Here is a 17,370-nt window from a genome sequence, read left to right on the forward strand (position 1 = left end):
ACGCAGAGATAATGACCTCGTTTGACTAATCTTAACTTATGTAAGCATTTTTTTAAAAGGTCAGTTAAAGGGCATCTGGGTGGCTCAGTTGCTGAAGCATCCGACTTCTGCTCAGGTCGGGATTTCACGGTTGGTGAGTTCGAGACCCGCTCCAGGCTCCTCACTCACTCTCCCTCTCTCTCTCTCTGCCCCTCACTCACTCACGTTCTCTCTCTAAAATAAATAAGATAGGGGCGCCTGGGTGGCTTAGTCGGTTAAGCGTCCGACTTTGGCTCAGGTCATGATCTCGCAGTCCGTGAGTTCGAGCCCCCGCGTCGGGCTCTGGGCTGATGGCTCGGAGCCTGGAGCCTGTTTCCGATTCTGTGTCTCCCTCTTTCTCTGCCCCTCCCCCGTTCATGCTCTGTCTCTCTCTGTCTCAAAAATAAATAAACGTTAAAAAAATTTTTTTTAAATAAAGAAAAAATAAAATAAATAAGATAAATAAATAAAACAAAATAAAAAGCCAATTAAATAGAGCTCTTTGACAATTTTTAGCAATAGTTCTGGAGGTAGAAAAATGCCACATAAACATAGAGACAGATACAATCAGAGGTCTTATAGCTCCTATTTTTAAATTTTAGCCATGACACAGGTACAGGAATAACAAAACTCACATGTATGAAAAAAAATAGTTCAGGGGATGCCCAGCTGGCTGAGTCAGTGGAGCGTGTGACTCTTGATCTTGGGGTTGTGAGTTCAGACCCCACACAGGCATCGAGCTTACTTTAAAAAAAAAAAAAAAAGTTAAAAAATAGATTTAAAAATAAAATTATTTTAATAGTTGACTCCAAACTATGTTTCTGGCAGATGGAACGAGTTACTAATATTTGCAAAGAAGATTTTTAAGAGATTTCACATGCTGGTTTGTTCCCAAGTGGCCCTCTGAGTATATATTTCCATTTTAGCTTAGGAGAGAAGGCTTTGAAAATAGTTCCTAACAGCCTCAGAATATCAGCCTCCTTAGGCCAATTTCTGTCCATAGAGTTCCTTTAAGAATAATAATAATGTTGGGGCGCCTGGGTGGCTCGGTCGGTTAAGCGTCCGACTTCGGCTCAGGTCATGATCTCGCGGTCCGTGAGTTCGAGCCCCGCGTCGGGCTCTGTGCTGACAGCTCAGAGCCTGGAGCCTGTTTCAGATTCTGTGTCTCCCTCTCTCTGTGACCCTCCCCCATTCATGCTCTGTCTCTCTCTGTCTCAAAAATGAATAAACGTTAAAAAAAATTTAAAAAAAAAAAGAATAATGAAAAAAAAGTCCTTTTAAATATCTTATCAGGCTTCAGCTCAGACAAACAGTAAATTTTTCTGGCGCTATTGAAATCTTATTATTATTTTTTTAAACAGAAGCATACCTGTTCCAAGTGATTCAAAACCCAAACCCGGAGGCGCCTGGGTGGTTCAGTCGGTTAAGCGTCCGACTTCAGCTCAGGTCATGATCTCTCAGCTCGTGGGTTCGAGCCCTGTGTCGGGCTCTGTGCTGACAGCTCAGAGCCTGGAGCCTGCCTCGTATTCTGTGTGTGTATGTCTCTCTCTCTGCCCCTCCTCCTTTCGCTGTCTCTCAAAAAATGAATAAACGTAGGGGCACCTGGGTGGCTCAGTCGGTTAAGCAGCCGACTTCGGCTCAGGTCATGATCTCGCGGTCAGTGAGTTCAAGCCCCGCGTCGGGCTCTGTGCTGACAGCTCAGAGCCTGGAGCCTGTTTCAGATTCTGTGTCTCCCTCTCTCTGACCCTTCCCCGTTCATGCTCTGTCTCTCTCTGTCTCAAAAATAAATAAACGTTAAAAAAAAAATTTAAAAAAATTAAAATGAGTAAATGTCAAAAAAAACAAACAAAAAAAAACCCAAACCAAAGCCTTTTATGACCTAACCAGGGACATAAGAGGTGTCCCCAAGGAGGGCACAAAAGTGCATTCTTCCCAAGATCCAGAGCCACTCTCAAGGACAGCCAACAGGACAGACATTCTCCAGAGAGCTGGCAACGACCCTAACCACAAATGGGGTGCGACCCACGTTTCTGGCTGGCCCTTGACATGCTCTCAGGGCTCCTAACCTGATGGTTGGTCCCCTGCAGCACACAGACCTGACAACAGGCAGGCAGAGAATCAAGCCAAGCTTTCAGCTCACAAAAGGGGACAAACAGGAAAACAACAGCTGGGAGGGAGGGATTAACAAGCGGGTACCCAAAACCAGAACATTTTTGAAGTTTATTTTTATTATTTATTTTTTTGAAACAGATACAGGGCAAGCGGAGGAGAGACAGAGAGAGGGAGACAGAGGATCGCAAGCGGGCTCCAGGCAATGGGAGCAGAGCTGAACTGAACGTGGGGCCCGAACCGGGAGATCATGACCAGAGCCAAACTTGAGATACTAAACCGACTGAGGCCCCGCCAGGCCCCCTTCAAAACCAAATTTACAAGAGTCACGCAGAATCCAAAGAACTAGCCCTTCCGAATGCTTTCCTCTCGCCAATCGGAACCCAGAAGGGAACAAAGAGAAATGTTTACCATCCTCTCCCCACCAGGCACTAGAGCCAGAGATCCAGAAGGCAAACGAGGTAAGAAATCCTACCTACTGCTGGCTTCATCAGGCCCCAGGACCTCCCATCTGCAGACCCCAGAGCCAACGGAGTCCCAGCCAACGTTATACCATCCTCGTGACTAAGCAGGACAGCCTCTGGCTGAGACTAACACCAGGCAGATTGAAAGCATGTGGATTTTATTTACACACACGTGGGAGCCCTTATGAGAAAAAGGAAGACTCGAGAAATAATTAGGCCCAAGTGCTTCTTTACTAGGTTGAATACAGGGAGGCAATGATGGAAAAGAAGACTACAAGGAGAGAAGTTATTTTAACAAGGTTTGTTTGTACAGATTCCCTCAGCCTCAACTCCCCCTCTCTGGGGATAAGGGTGTTTCTTCCTCCTGGTACAGGGAGGCCACCTTCCGCTTGGAAATGTTATCTCCTGTTTTCAGGAAGAAAAAGGAAGCTCGGAGTACCCTTTACGCACCTTGCTGTTTTGCAAAAGAATCGATCTGCCAGAAAGGCATATTTTTTGTGTGGTTATATCACAGGGCCAGAGAGCAAAAGCTCTTCTTCCTGACGGGTCCTTAATTTCTTTTTTTATGAAGTTACTATTATTATTATTTTGGAGAGAGAGAGAGTGCAATCAGGGGAGGAGCAGAGGGAGAGAGAGAGAATCCCCTGAGATCGTGACCTGAGGGGAAATCAAGAGTCGGATGTTTTTTTTTTTTTAATTTTTTTTTTTAATGTTTATTTATTTTTGAGACAGAGAGAGACAGAGCATGAACAGGGGAGGGGCAGAGAGAGAGGGAGACACAGAATCTGAAACAGGCTCCAGGCTCTGAGCTGTCAGCACAGAGCCCAACGCGGGGCTCGAACTCACGGACCGTGAGATCATGACCTGAGCCGAAGTCGGATGCTTAACCGACCGAGCCACCCAGGCGCCCCAAGAGTCGGATGTTTAACCAACTGAGCCGCTCAGACGCCCTTTTCTATGAAATTATTAATTGATCTCCCATTGTCTCTCAGTCAGCAACTAGGAATCTTCCGATAGAAATTATCAAATGGTCAGACCATAAAGCCAGATTCCCAGACTCCCACACCCCCAATGCAGGTGACAATATCCATCATAAAGGCATCAAAAGCAAAGCACACATCTATAGAGAGGAGAACAAAGGTGAGAACAATAAACAGTGAAATTATCTTACCCCTTGGGAGTCACCACAACTTTAGCCACCATGAAATGTACTTGTCTATTGACAAAGCCTACCTGACTCTGTCCTGTGAACAGTGTGATGTTTTCCCCACCTTTGGGCCATTTTGGAGGTTTTTCCACCAAGATGCAGTAAAATCTAGTGCCTGGAATACCAGGCTGTGGCACTTGACAGCAATAGGGAGTGCCAAAGGACAATTTTCCAAAAAAAAAAAAAAAAAAAAAAGAAAGAAAGAAAGAAAGAAAAGAAAAGCTAAAATCAAAACTCTCCTACAGATAAAAAAAAAATGAGCACATGTTAAAAATTATTAACTCATTATTTTTTTAAAGCATGGGAAATTGTACATTTTTTAATGTTTTTATTTTATTTTATTTGTGAGAGAGAGAGACAGAGTGCAAGTGGGGAAGGGGCAGAGAGAGAGAGAGGAAGACACAGAACCTGAAGCAGGCTCCAGGCTCTGAGCTGAGCTGCCAGCACAGAGCCTGACTTGGGGCTGACTCTGGGCGGGAACTCACAGACCGGGCGATCATGACCCGAGCTGAAGTCAGACACTCAACCGACTGAGCCACCCAGGCGCCCCATGTTAACTCATTATTAATGAGGAGAACCTGTCCGATGTTAAAAACCCTTTCAGAGGGGATCCAAACAAGAAGCAAATTAGGAATAGTAAAATAAATGTGCAAATTAATGGAACAAAGATTAGGGGAAGTGTCTCTCCACCTGGCTGAATTCATTTGCATGTCTCGAAGCAAAAATTATTTTTCCCTGTAATCATGTAACTACAGAGTCTATAAAAAAATCTTCCATAGAAATCAAAATCAGAAACCCCTGAAGGGTTTAAAAAACATTTTTTTAAACTTAGATTTTTTTTTTTTCAACGTTTTTTTTTTTATTTATTTTTGGGACAGAGAGAGACAGAGCATGAACGGGGGAGGGGCAGAGAGAGAGGGAGACACAGAATCGGAAACAGGCTCCAGGCTCCGAGCCATCAGCCCCGAGCCATCAGCCCCGAGCCATCAGCCCCGAGCCATCAGCCCCGAGCCATCAGCCCCGAGCCATCAACCCCGAGCCCGACGCGGGGCTCGAACTCACGGACCGCGAGATCGTGACCTGGCTGAAGTCGGACGCTTAACCGACTGCGCCACCCAGGCGCCCCCTTAGATTTTATTTTTAAGTAATCTCCACAAAGTGGGGCTCAAACTCACAACCCGAAGTTCGAGAGCCATACACTCCACCAGCTGAGCCAGCCAGCGCCCCAATAATTTTTTTATTGTATAGGGGCATATAGCAAAATAGTTTAGTTGTTGCAGACCACAGTCTTTGTGGCGACTACTCATTGTAGTGAGGGTAGACAATACAGAAACGAATGAGCATGTCTCCGTTCCAATAGAATTTTATTTACGGATCCAGAAATTTGATTTTCGTGTAATTTTCATGTTACGGAATCTTATTTTGATTTGTTTCCCCAACCATTTGTAAACTGAGAAAAGGAGGTGAAACTGAAAAGGAACAAAGGCTTTAATCCGGGGTCCCAGAATTACACTTCAGGAAGCACAGATTCCTGAGTAACCAGAAAAGTGTCCCTCTCATGTGGGGAAGCAAACGGATTTTATGAGAAAGAAGAAAATGGTAATTACATGATTTAGATAAAGGAGAAAAAAAAAAAAAAACCCTGCTAATTTGGTGCTGACCAGTTGAGTCACTTCCGATTACTATTGTTATTTTATTGGTGCGATCAAATGAAACTGTCCCTGGTATTTATTGATTTACTTTCTCCATATGATCCGAATGCCAATGACTCTTAAAAATTTTATGAGCATCTGCTGGTAAAACGATTGCTGTCCAGCCCAGCTCAAGAGTTCACTAGTTGGAAAGTGAAATGGAGCTTCAAAACGGATTCTCTCGCGTCCAGAAATTTTATTTCAACTATTTCACACACTTAAAAAAATGTAAGAAACATTTTTAGCTCGTGAGCCTCACAAAAACAGCAACAGGATTTGGCCCACAGGCCACAGTTTGCGACACCCTGGCTCCTTCTAAGCCACAGCTTTCCACTGAAACTCCTATTTTCCCCTACAGGAACACGGGAGGTAAAATAGGGATATAATTGTTTGTATAACTGCTGGGAAATAAATTAATGCATGTAATGTGCCCAGAACGGTGCCTAACGTTTTAATTGTTATTATTCTGGAACTGAGGTCAGATACCCAGCTAAAGTCAGGACCAAGGTCAATGTCCGGATCAGCCTCCAACTGGGCCGCGCGCGTATCAGAACTGTATCTCTCCCCCAGTTCCGTGAGTCTCTGCGGGATTAGATTTCTGCCGCGGGAGCGGTCGTGGTCACGGGTCGCATTCCTTCTCAGGAATTCCGGGAGAATCTGAGAACCTGGAGGGCAACTAAAAATGAGAACAAAATTGACCATCTCAACACAGGAGGCGGGACAACCGGCAGTGATTCGCCGGCATAACGCTTGTCTGTGATTGGTCAGTGCAGTAGTGGGTTGGTCGGTAAGAGTGTGGCGACGGCTGTCCATTGGTCGGCGCAGAAAGGGGCGGGGAAACGAGGGACAGTCAGCCTTTGATATGCGTGTTGCAGTGAGACGCCTATTTGCGATTGGTCCGTAAGGTGCGGAAGGCAACGACTGGCTTCATTCAGCGACCGGCCCGGGGATGGGATGCCGGTCTTTTATTGGCTAATACCTCTCGAGGCCCGCAAAATTGAGCGACCTGCGGTCAGTGATTGACTGGCGAGGACTGGGGCGGGCGTGCAGAAAGCGAAGACAGAGTGCGATTGGCCAGCAGCGGGAGGGCTGCGATCCCGGCGCGGGTTCCAGAGTAGCGGCGGGCTATGGCTTCCGGCGGCAGGCGCTGGCTGCGCGGTCTGTGGGCCGTGGGGCAGCCCCTGTTCCAAGGTCGTGCGCTGCTCGTCACCAACACGCTGGGCTGCGGTGCTCTCATGGCGGCCGGGGACGGCGTGCGCCAATCCTGGGAGGTCCGCGCCCGGCCTGGCCAGAAATTCGACCCGCGGCGCTCAGGTGAGGAGGCCGGCGCTATACTGGCCCCTGGCCCCGGAGGATCTTTGGCCCCAACCTCAGATTTGGAGATCCCTGACCCGTGGCCCTAATTCCCGGCAGGACCCTTGACCTTGGCGTGCACCCGAGACCCTCAAAACCCACCCTCGGGTCTCCACCACGGGGTCTCTGTCCCGTCCCCGCTCCAGGTCTCCCATCTCCTCCTACTTCCTGGTCCCTGCCTCCTCCCATATCCAGTTTCTGTCCACTTCCACCCGCCAGGCCTCGTCCCCACTCATCCCCTTGTCAGCTTCCCTCCCTTCTGCACAGAGACCAAACCGCACCCAGGGTAGTCGAGAGCTCAGCCTCCGGACCCAGTCAGCCTGGGATTGTGCCCTGGCCCCACGCTTCCCAACCCGCTGTGCCTGTTTCCTCGTCCGGAGAGCAGGGCAGCGGTAGAACCTGCTCAGAGGGTGGTGAAGGGGATGAGAGAAAACGGGAGAGGAGCCACTGGGACGGTGCCTGGCAGTGGGGCTTGTCATGGAAGATCGTCCGGCTGGGCTCTGGGAGAACTTCAGGTTAATCAGGGAGGGAGGTTAACCAGGGAGGGAATGGATGGGGGGATTTGCTGGCCTGACGTGCCCGCCCCCCCCCCGCCCCTCCCCGACTCTTGGACTGCTCTCAGCTAGCATGTTTGCAGTGGGCTGCAGTATGGGCCCCTTCCTGCACTACTGGTACCTCTGGCTGGACCACCTGCTCCCAGCGTCCGGCCTCCGTGGCCTCCCAAACGTCCTCAGGAAGGTCCTCATCGACCAGCTGGTGGCCTCTCCCATGCTAGGCGTCTGGTACTTCTTAGGTAAGGAGCCTTGTGAGCTTGGGCTTTGCCCCTCCGCACGTCAGGAGGGGCATAGCCAGCTTTGTGTTAAGGAGGATGCTGAAGTGCCTTTCTGACGTGCTCTTCTGTGAGTGGCTCGGGCCTGGGTGCTGTGTCCTAGTGGTAACAGGACAGACCCGTCGGGGGCAGGTATGAACGGCAGAATCAGACAATGATCCTTAGTGTTGGAGGGATGGGGACAGGATCAGGTGGGCCCAAGGCAGTGGCTGGGAGGGCTGCCCAAAGGAGAGGACACTCAGCTGAGACCTGAAGGAGCCAGCAGGCATGAAGAACTGCCCGTGTAAAGGCCCTGGGGCTGAAGGAAGAGTTGCTGGGGCTGGGGCTGGGGTTGATGTTGATGGGGTGCGGGGGGTTGATGTTGATGGGGTGCAGTCATCCAGCCCTTGACTCTAGGATGAGTTTCCCCCATCCTCCCCACCCCTTCCCCCCAGGCTGTTTCCTCTGTGGAAGGCAGGAAATAAAACAGCCTCAGGAAGGGTGCATTTTCATCCTTTGGGGTGCGTGTTTATTTATAACCTCTCCCTCACTGGAACCGACTAGTTCTCCGCCCCAGCCACTCTGCTGTGTGTGGCCCTTCCCACCACAAGGCTTTTAAAACATGGTCTGTCTGCCGGAGACACTGGCCTTCAGGGCTCCTGCCCCATCTACTCTATCACCGGCACTCCCCAGCCTCTGACACTCCCATTTTTTGGTTTCCTTCCCAGGCCTTGGCTGCCTGGAGGGCCAAACCCTGGATGAGAGCTGCCAGGAGCTGCGGGACAAGTTCTGGGAATTCTACAAGGTGGGCAACGCCCACCCCCTCGGGCCCCGCCCTTCCCTCGCGGCCACGCCCTCAAGGCCCTGCCCCTGACCACACTCCGCCCCTCCCCTCAGGCCGACTGGTGCGTTTGGCCAGCCGCGCAGCTGGTGAACTTTCTCTTCGTGCCCAGCCAGTTCCGAGTCACCTACATCAATGGCCTGACGCTGGGCTGGGACACGTACCTCTCCTACCTGAAGTACCGGGTGAGCACGGTGGGTGCACCAGGCACCCAGGGGACTCCTCAGGGGCCACATGTGTGAACCCCCAACAGCAATGCATCTGCACTCCACGGTGAGGTCCTCCTGTGCCTGTGACAGTCCACAAACCACAGTAGGTGGGTGGGGAGCTGATCACCAGCAGGGTAAAGACCGAGCCCCTCTCTGCTGTTTGATGTGACCTTGGCCAGGTCCCTGCTGAGTCTTTCCCGCAAGATTGAGCCCAGCCACAAGACTGGAGGATGAGGGCTCACTTGGCGACGAGGAGTCCAGAGGGGTGTGTGACCAGACCTTCTTGCACGGACGGACCCTGGGCCCAAGGTGGGGACGCAGCCCATGCCCTTAGAGCAGGGCCGAGCCTGGAGTTGACCTCCAGAATCTGGGGCCTTAGGCGGGACCGAGTGGCCTCCAGTACCCTGCTCGGGTCACGGGCTGTGGAAATTCTATTAAATTATCTTGTCATTGAAATTGCTGTGGATGACCAAGGCCACCGTTGGCAGGCCGGCACTCATAGGCACATGGCGTCATCCATTCACTTTATTGGGTGTGTGTAGTGTGGTCATGACATCTCCTAGGGATCCGAGGGGCACGTTTGACACTCATGACGTCCGAGCAGGTCTGGTGTTTCGGGGGGGTCCCAGGGTGGCGAGTACCCACAGCAGCCCTCACCTCTAAAAAAGGGTAAAACTTTGGGGGGTGAGGAGCCAGGTGGGTCACTGCCTGGCTCTGATCCACCCCATGGTCCATGCTGAGACCCCCCCCCCCCCCCCCCCGAGTGGCCTTGGCCCAGCGAGTCACAGCCAAGAGGCTGGCCAACCAGACTACCTCCCATCACCCAATGAGCCTGCCCTGGGGTGTCATCGGGCCCCCTCTTCAAAACCAGTAACTCTCGATGGGGGGTGAATTTTAAAAAAGGTGGGGTCTTGAGAGGAGGGGAAGCGGTGAGTTCACAGGGCCACGACACGCCACGGCAGAGTGGGGACAGGGCTGTATGTACAGGGTGGGACGTGGGATGGGCAGGGAGCCCGTGCCCCTGGGGGACATCTCCAATAAATAAATAAATAACTACAATAATAAATAAGGGTGAGGGGCCAAGTGGGGGCAGAGGTCTCGTGCCCTCGGCCAGTGGGGGCTGGATCAGGCCCGGGGGGTGGGGAGGGCGGGGGTGGGGGCAGGGCAGCTCTCAGCAGGCGCAGTCCTGGTGCGGAGGCGCCTGCTGGTCCGTGAGCTGTGGGCCCTGCTTGGCACCCGTGACTGCAGGGTCGGCCGTGTCCAATGACTCGGACATCTTCTCACAGATGACGTCCACCAGGCGCTCAAAGGTCTGCTTGACATTAATGTTGTCCTTGGCGCTTGCCTCAAAGAACTCAAAGCCTGTGGTTTGGGAAGGGAGGGGTGAGGACCCTGGTCTTCTGCCTCCCAGAGCCCCTTCTCTGAGGGCAGGGAACATCTGGAGATCCCCAGTGCCGACCACCTGTCAAAGGCACCAACAAGCCCTCTAGGGAAGCAACACTAGGCCGGGTGGGCCCTGTTGCTCGTATTCCTTCCCGCACCCTCAGACGGTCCCTTCTGGTCTCCAGGCCCCTGGCAAGACCTACTTCCTTGCTCCCGCCGGCCGACCCAGCCTGTGCACTGACCCTGGCAGCATCTGACATTCCCATCCGCCCGTGCCCTCCCCCGCTTACGTACCCTCTGGTTCCCTGCGGCCTCTCCGGAGGATCCGTGTGGTTCGGACCCTGCATGATCGGCCACGTTTCCTCCAAGTGGCCCCCGTGGCCCAGCCGTGTGAAATGACTCGCCAAAACACCCACGATCTCCCCCACCTGTGGCCTTTGCCTAAGTTGTTCCCTCTGCCCGAGAAGAGCACCCTTTGCTCAAGCACCAGATCCAGTGCCTTCCTCCAGGTCTTCCCTACTCCAGGTAGAGCTTGCCCCCCTCCCCAGGCACTCCCCCAGCCCAGCCCCCCGTAAAATGAGGTCCTTCAGGCCCAGCAACCCGACAGGAGGCCGGGCAGCGAGGGGATCCGAATGAATCAGTAACTCCCTGCCTGGTGAACTCCTATGCATCCATCAAGATCCATCTCACGGCTCCTGGATCAGGGCCATTTGCAGAAAGCGTGAATTGTCTGCATTCAAATCCAGGCCCTGTCCTGGCTCTGCCGTGAGATCTTGGACGCGTCCCCTCCCTTTCGGGGCCTCGCTGTCGCTTTCCTAGCCTGGAGGTGTGCGGCCCCACGAGGCACTCACCAAGGTGGTCAGCCAACTGCCGGCCACGTTCTGACGACACCACCCGTTCATCTTCCATGTCACACTTGTTCCCCACCAGCAGCACCTGGGCATTGTCCCATGAGTAGGTCTTGATCTGGGTCGACCTGGAGGAGGCGGTGACGGGTGGGGTCAGGGCTGGGAGGATCCTGGCTCCAGCGTCCTTTTGTCTCCTCCCTCCCTCACCCCACTCTAGTCCCCCACCTCCTGATTATTCCTTGAACTTGGCAGACTTGGTCCCTCCTTCCAGCCTGTGTCCTGCCAGGAACACGCTTCTGAGGCTCCCAGACCTTCGAAACCCCTTTCAAGCAGCCCTCCTTCCCAGATCCCTGTCCCCCAGAGAGAATTTCTCCGTCCTCTGCAAACTCAGAAATTTCCTTAAAACTTAGCATTACTTTGGGCAGGAATGTAAACGTTTATATCCTTTCACCTATGAGAACTGTCCTATTCTCTGCCCCCGCCCTGACTTTTTCTCTCTACATATTTCATATTTCATTCTTCCATCTGAAATGAAACCCTTTTCTTTCCCCTTAGTTCGAGCCAATGCTACCAAGCTTTAATGATTACGGCCTGACGGCAGGTCTGAGAATCTAGTATTGTATTTACATTTCTGCCAGGGCAGCTGGGGCTTCGCATCAAACCCAGTTCTGAAGACAGTCTGCGAGGGGATGGGGTATGCTCACCAGTCCTGCACGGCGTTGAAGGACTCCTCGTTGGTAATGTCATACATGAGGATAAAGCCCATGGCACCCCGGTAGTAGGCCGTGGTGATGGTCCGGTATCGCTCTTGCCCTGCTGTGTCCTGGGGAAGAAAAGACAGGGGTCAGAGAGGACCCACACATAAGCTCCTCAGAATGGAAATAAGCCCTGAGGTTGTCCAGCCCAGCCCCCCTGGGGACCAGAGGTGGCTCAGGGAAAGCAGACTGGCCACGTACATCGTGCTCCATCATCCTCCAGAGGCAGGCACCTACAGAATCATTCCATCACTCCTTCAACATACCTGGGCAGTGACCTGTGCCACACCCTGTGCGGGGCACTGGGGGCACAGCCGTTAACAAAATGGACAAAAATCACTGCCTTGTGAAACTGACAACCCGGGATAGGAAACAGACGATAAACACATAAAAAAGAAGAAAACGTATCCTATGTTGGAGGGTGATAAAGACCGAGGAGAAAGATAAAGTTGGACAAGGAAGGACAGGCAGTGCAGGCGAGGGTATGGTTTTAAAAGCTGAAGGAAAGGAGGAGGGACCCATGTGGGGATTAAGGGAGAGACAATCCAGGCAAAAGGCACAGCCCAGGCAACGGCCCTGAAGTGGGTCTGTGCCTGGAACATCTGAGGAACGGTAAGGAGGCGGAGGTGGAAGGAGACCGACCAGGCAGGGGCTCCCAGACCGGGGGAGAGGGGGGTACTCCTAAGCCAGGGGACAGGTATGGGTTTTACCCGGAGTGAGGTAGGGGCCATGGGAGAGCAAGAAACAGAGAAGGGAAGGCTCTGACTTGGGATTTAACAGGTTCCCTCAGGCCTCTATGGGATTAAGGGAGGTGACCAGTAGACCCCGGGGAAGGTGCCGGCTCCTGTCCCAGGGAACGAGGTTGGGGGGCCAAGATCCAGCTGAAACCGAATACAGACTCATATGAAAGCGCTTAAAGATGGGGAAACTGAGGCACCAAGCCAAATGATGCTCTTGACAATAGCAAGGCATAGGAAAGGACCCAGCATTTGCTCCTTCCCCACACCCAGAGAGCAGTGATTAGGCACCCATGCGAGAACAACAGCACTCTATTCTGGGCCTCTAGCCCCCGGACACACAGGAGGCACCTGATAAATGCCCAGTGTGTGAATGAATGAATCCAGACAGGGAACAGACAAAGCTGGGGCTGCTTTTCTGGGAAGGGCAAGTGAGAGACAGGAGCTTCCCAGCTGGACCCACCCAGATCTGCAGCTTGATCCTCTTGTCGTTGCGGTAGATGGTCTTGACCTTGAAGTCTATGCCCACAGTGCTGACAAAAGCAGGCGTGAAGGAATCGTCTGCATAGCGGAATAGGAAAGACGTCTTGCCCACGCTGCTGTTGCCAATGATGAGGATCTTGAACATGTAGTCGAAGTTCTGGTCCGAGGACTCCTTCTGCCCATAGCGTGAGTCTGTGGCCGACGCCATCTGGGTGTGTGGGGTGTAGGTGAGGTTGAGGAGTCCCCTTCCACCACCAACTGCCTAAGCCCCAGGCACAGGGTGCAGAGAACTCCAGAGCTCTTGAGGGGGACTAGTGTTTTGAGATTACCCTTATCTCATTAGAAGCCCCAGTGCTAATGGTGGGGCCGTGGCAAAGGACGGCGGTGACCTTGAAAGGCCGGAAGTGTCAGAGGAGGAGCTCAGAGAGGTGGGGGTAGGGACACCCCAGCAAGCCCCTCCAGCACGCCCTCGGCCCAGGTCCCAGGTCCGACTGTAATCCTAAACCCTAAGGCTAGGTGGGTAGGGGTGACTGCAGCCGGCCCCGCCCCCCATCAATCATTCATGTTCCTCAGAACGGAGCTGCTCCGGCGCACGTGCACACGCGTGTACGATCCCGCGGGGATGCGAGTCGCAGCACCCCCTTCCCCTAGACTCCCAAGATAGGAGAGATCGGGCTAAAGCAGCTGGTCATGTGACAGGCACGGGGCGTGCACACGTTCACGTGCACGCAGCAGGGAACACACCCGTACACGCGTGTGCACATGAGAGTCGAATACACTCGATGCACAGGAAAGAGACGCAGACACTTGTCTGCACACCAACACGCATATACAAATGTGACAAGCCCACCCGTGCGCAGGACGCCCTCCACCCATGCGGGCGTGTACACGTCACCCACGCGGGCACGCATTCCAGTGCACGTATGGACACGGCGTGCACGCACATCACAGTCCATGCGTCTCCTTCCACACGCGTGCAGCACGCACTCACGGGAGTCGGGACACCCACAGGGTCACACGAGCATACCCTGGTACATAAGCAAAAGGGTATGCACACAAACCCGCTGGCACAGGCGGGCGCGCACACGTGTGTTCACACCACGCGCACGCGCACGCGCACGCACAGAACCTCCCGCGCGCAAAGCTTCCCGCAAGGCACTCACCTCCCCTCCCCCTCCGCCGCAGAGGCCGAGGGTGGGGGGTGGGGGTGAGATTCCGGCAGGTAGGGGGAACCAGGGCCCTACCCTTACAAGGGCTGTGATCGCCGCACCCTTCTTCCCATTTGACCCTAGCCAACCTCGTCCCCTACCCTGCAAGCCCCTCAGTCAAATGAAGGTTATGTAGGTGTTCGCTGAGGCGGCGAACCAGGCCGCCCGGGAACTCACCTTGCCCTGCACCGATGCGGTGGTGACCCTAGCGGTGGCGACTTTTCGGCAGCTGTGGTGACAGGGCCCCCGTGAGTTGATATGGGGCTACGCGACAGGGGCAGCGGCGGCGGCAGCAGCGGCTCAGGCCCCTGCAGTCCGCGGTGACGTCCTGCAAAGAGTGAGGCGGGGCCTCATATGCAGATGTAGCCGTGACGCCATCCTGGGGCGGAGCCGCGCTTGGAGAAGTAGCCCACTGACGCACACAGAGCCAGGGGGCGGGGCTCCCACGCAGATTAACCCACGAACGGGGCGGGAACCAGTGTGCTCAGCCAGTAGTGCGCGGGGGCGGTGCCTACCTGCTCCGCCCCCTGCTTGCGTCATGGAGGCGGGGGCGAGTGGCGTCCTGTCACTGGCTCAAGCTCCGGAGCGACGGACTGAATAGCCGATCAGAGATAATCACCTTTCTTCTCTTGTCCAATAGTGGTTCCCATATGGTTGCAGGGATGAGAGGTCGAGGCCTTCCTTTGCTAAGCCTGGGTCTTCAGGGGGCGTTCCCGTTCCCCGCCCCCGACCCCGCCCGCCTTTGGCCTGAGACTTCAGCGGACGGCGACCTCTTATTAAAAGCACTCTGTTCCCAATTTCAGAAAAGAGGAGCAGACATCCGAGGGATGCTCCATGTCCCCTATTTATGGGGTTCAAAATAAGTACAAATGAAGAAAAAGCGGAGATAGGGGTCAAGAGAGACCAATTTCCGAGGTGTTAGATCCCCAAAGAGGACCGGGCTGGTAGATGCCCGATCCCGTTTCTGAGATGAAAAAGAAGAAAGAAGAAATAGGGATCAAGAGAACCACTTCCTAGAAAAGAAGGAAGGGGCTGACACTACAGGAACCCCTCCTCTCCCTGCGCCCCACTTTCCGGAGAAAAATTCGAAGAAAGACCGTGCTGAAGTGGGGCAGAGAAACGGCCTACCTCCTAAATGCCCAAAGCCTGCATTAAAAAAAAAACAAAAACAAAAAACAAAAAACAAGAAACCAGGAAACAGGGAGGGTCTGAGCGAGGTTCAAAGACCCAGCCATAAAGATGGGGCTGGAAGATGCTTTACCCGTGCCTGGTCACTGACTTAGACAGGGGACCCACTCCCTCCATCTGGGGAAAGAAGACTCAAGAGATTGGAGACTTTGGGGGCTGAGCTGCTCAGTCATTTATCCTCCCAAATCTTGAGGGGGAAATGTCAGAATGGGGGGGGGGGGCAGGAGAACAAGACCCTTTCCCCCGTTTTGGATCCCTGCCCCTCAGCTCCGGTCCCCAGACCCGGCAGGAGGAGCGTGGCCCCAAGAGAATCCTGATTCTTTGATTCCTCCCCGGGAGCTGATGGAGGGGATGGCAGGGGGTGGGTTTCGTCCTGTTTATAAAAAGCTTGCCAGCTGCGGAGGCGCCTAAAGACCAGAATAACTTAGCGCCTGGAGCCGCCCCCCCCTCCCCCGCCCCCTGGAAGTTCGGGGCGTCCCTCGCGTTCCGCTGGCATTTATTTTTATTAAGGGTAACATTTTTGTCCCTCTCCTCCAATCGCACTATAAAAGTATTACGAACCTACTGCGGAGAGTTGGGAAATTCAGAAAAGCAGAAAAAAATAAACAAAAATAAATTTACCCCCAATCTCCCCCACCCCCAGACCGGCAGTCAGTGGGGCCCCAAGCGCGCTGGGACAGGAACCGGCCCACCCACACCCCCGGTGGAGGTAAGGACGTGTGAGGCTTCTTGGCTCCCTGACCTCCCAAACGCTTGCTCTGGGCTTTGTACGTGGGTGGCGCTCAGAAATAGCCCACAACACTGTGTACCAGCGTCTGCACAGAGGAATTTGTGTTTTATTTTATTTTATTTGTATTTATTTGTATTATTTCATGCTTATTTATTTTTGAGAGAGGGAGGGACAGAGCGTGAGCAGGGGAGGGACAGAGAGAGGGAGACACAGAATCCGAAGCAGGCTCTGAGCTGTCGGTGCAGAGCCGCAGGTGGGGCTGGAAACCATGAACCACCAAATCCTGACGTGAGCCGAAGTCGGATGCTTAACCGACTGAGCCACCCAAGCGCCCTGGGAATTTGTATTTTAAAGTAAAAATGATGCAAGGCATTTATTGTTGAGGAAGAGCATTCCACTCCAGAATTAGGGATGGTTGAATGGGGGAAATGCTGGACAGCAAGGGAGACCAGAGCTGGTGACACAGAGGCCTTAAATCCTCCCAAGTCCCACCCTACTCAGAGTAAAGTCTAGACTCCACCGGACAGCCCAGGCCCTCCAGCCAGCTGCCTGTCGCCAGCTACCTTCCCCGTCTCATCTTTCTCCTCCAGTCAGATACTCCCTCTCGTTCCAGGTGCAATCCTACCTCAGGGCCTTTGCATCTGCTGTTCCCGCTGCCTGGAGCACAGTTCCCCCACCTCCTTCCAAGCCTGGCTCTCTCACCCCCTTCAGATCTCGGATGGACACCCACCTCCCATTTCGGGTCACCTTCCTATCACGTTGCCATATTTCTCCTTCTCCTGACACATCCCCATCAGAAATAATTATTTGACTTGTTTATCCATCAGCCATCTGAGAGTTCTGAGAGACAGGGATTGGTGTCCCCGGCACCTAGACCTGTGGACACAGTAAGTGCCCTGTGATGGTAGGACATGTATGAATGAATGATTGGAGAGAGGCTGACTTTGGCCACGGAGGCTAGGGAACCTCTCTGAAGAAGTGCCACTTGAGTAGGAACCTGAAGAACGAGCTGTTCCCTCCAGAAAGAGGGAACAGCAAATGTTCACTAAACAAGCTCAAGGGACAGCCTCTTTCCAACTCTCCTTTCCAAGGAGAGGCCCAGGCAACGTCTCCTTAAGAGAAAGGGCAAACTGAGGCCCCGAGAGTCACCCTAGGAGGTCACAAGGGCCGAAAGTTCCAAGGAGCCCTGAAGACCTTCTCCAACCTTCCTCTTCAGGTACAGAGTAGGCCACAGAGGCAAAAACTGTGTCCCTTGGTAAGGACCCTAAACAGGAGAAAGTGGGGGACCTTGAACATGTGAGCAACTTCACTCACCCCCTCTGCAGGCCTCAGTTTCTA

The 17,370-nt window shown here is 53.3% G+C and overlaps 2 protein-coding genes across 3 annotated transcripts; one reads left to right on the forward strand and one right to left on the reverse strand.

Moving 5' to 3' along the window:
* The first annotated feature begins 6,264 nt into the window (after positions 1 to 6,264).
* On the forward strand, positions 6,265 to 9,136 carry MPV17L2 (MPV17 mitochondrial inner membrane protein like 2). 2 transcript variants are annotated; one of them, XM_049640252.1, is made up of 5 exons: positions 6,265 to 6,803; positions 7,465 to 7,635; positions 8,379 to 8,455; positions 8,548 to 8,764; positions 8,880 to 9,136. In XM_049640252.1, exons 1-4 carry the CDS (start codon positions 6,617 to 6,619, stop codon positions 8,731 to 8,733), a joined length of 621 nt encoding a protein of 206 aa, XP_049496209.1. In that variant the 5' UTR covers positions 6,265 to 6,616; the 3' UTR covers positions 8,734 to 8,764; positions 8,880 to 9,136. The 2 variants fall into 2 exon arrangements, with proteins under 2 accessions (XP_049496209.1, XP_049496210.1); XM_049640253.1 differs by having other exon boundaries at positions 6,439 to 6,803; positions 8,548 to 8,676.
* A 76-nt stretch (positions 9,137 to 9,212) lies between these two features.
* RAB3A (RAB3A, member RAS oncogene family) lies at positions 9,213 to 14,438 on the reverse strand. The gene is made up of 5 exons (XM_049640251.1): positions 14,292 to 14,438; positions 12,887 to 13,114; positions 11,636 to 11,754; positions 10,935 to 11,059; positions 9,213 to 10,062 (listed from the first exon to the last, which is right to left on the reverse strand). The coding sequence occupies exons 2-5, from the start codon at positions 13,112 to 13,114 to the stop codon at positions 9,872 to 9,874; spliced, it is 663 nt and encodes a 220-aa protein (XP_049496208.1). The 5' UTR covers positions 14,292 to 14,438; the 3' UTR covers positions 9,213 to 9,871.
* Between the last annotated feature and the right edge of the window lie 2,932 nt (positions 14,439 to 17,370).

The sequence above is a fragment of the Panthera uncia genome, chromosome A2, assembly GCF_023721935.1.
Source record: "Panthera uncia isolate 11264 chromosome A2, Puncia_PCG_1.0, whole genome shotgun sequence".
NCBI lineage: Eukaryota > Metazoa > Chordata > Mammalia > Carnivora > Felidae > Panthera > Panthera uncia.

Bases quoted from the DNA above. Each gene is read 5' to 3' on its own strand.
- MPV17L2 (XM_049640252.1), top strand. From the start codon at position 6,617: ATGGCTTCCGGCGGCAGGCGCTGGCTGCGCGGTCTGTGGGCCGTGGGG. The intron at 7,636-8,378 runs GTAAGGAGCCTT...TTTCCTTCCCAG, and splicing joins AGGCGTCTGGTACTTCTTAG to GCCTTGGCTGCCTGGAGGGC. The intron at 8,456-8,547 runs GTGGGCAACGCC...CCCTCCCCTCAG, and splicing joins AGTTCTGGGAATTCTACAAG to GCCGACTGGTGCGTTTGGCC.
- RAB3A (XM_049640251.1), bottom strand. From the start codon at position 13,114: ATGGCGTCGGCCACAGACTCACGCTATGGGCAGAAGGAGTCCTCGGAC. The intron at 11,755-12,886 runs GTGGGTCCAGCT...TTTCTTCCCCAG, and splicing joins GGATCAAGCTGCAGATCTGG to GACACAGCAGGGCAAGAGCG. The intron at 10,063-10,934 runs GTGAGTGCCTCG...CCCAAACCACAG, and splicing joins GCAGTTGGCTGACCACCTTG to GCTTTGAGTTCTTTGAGGCA.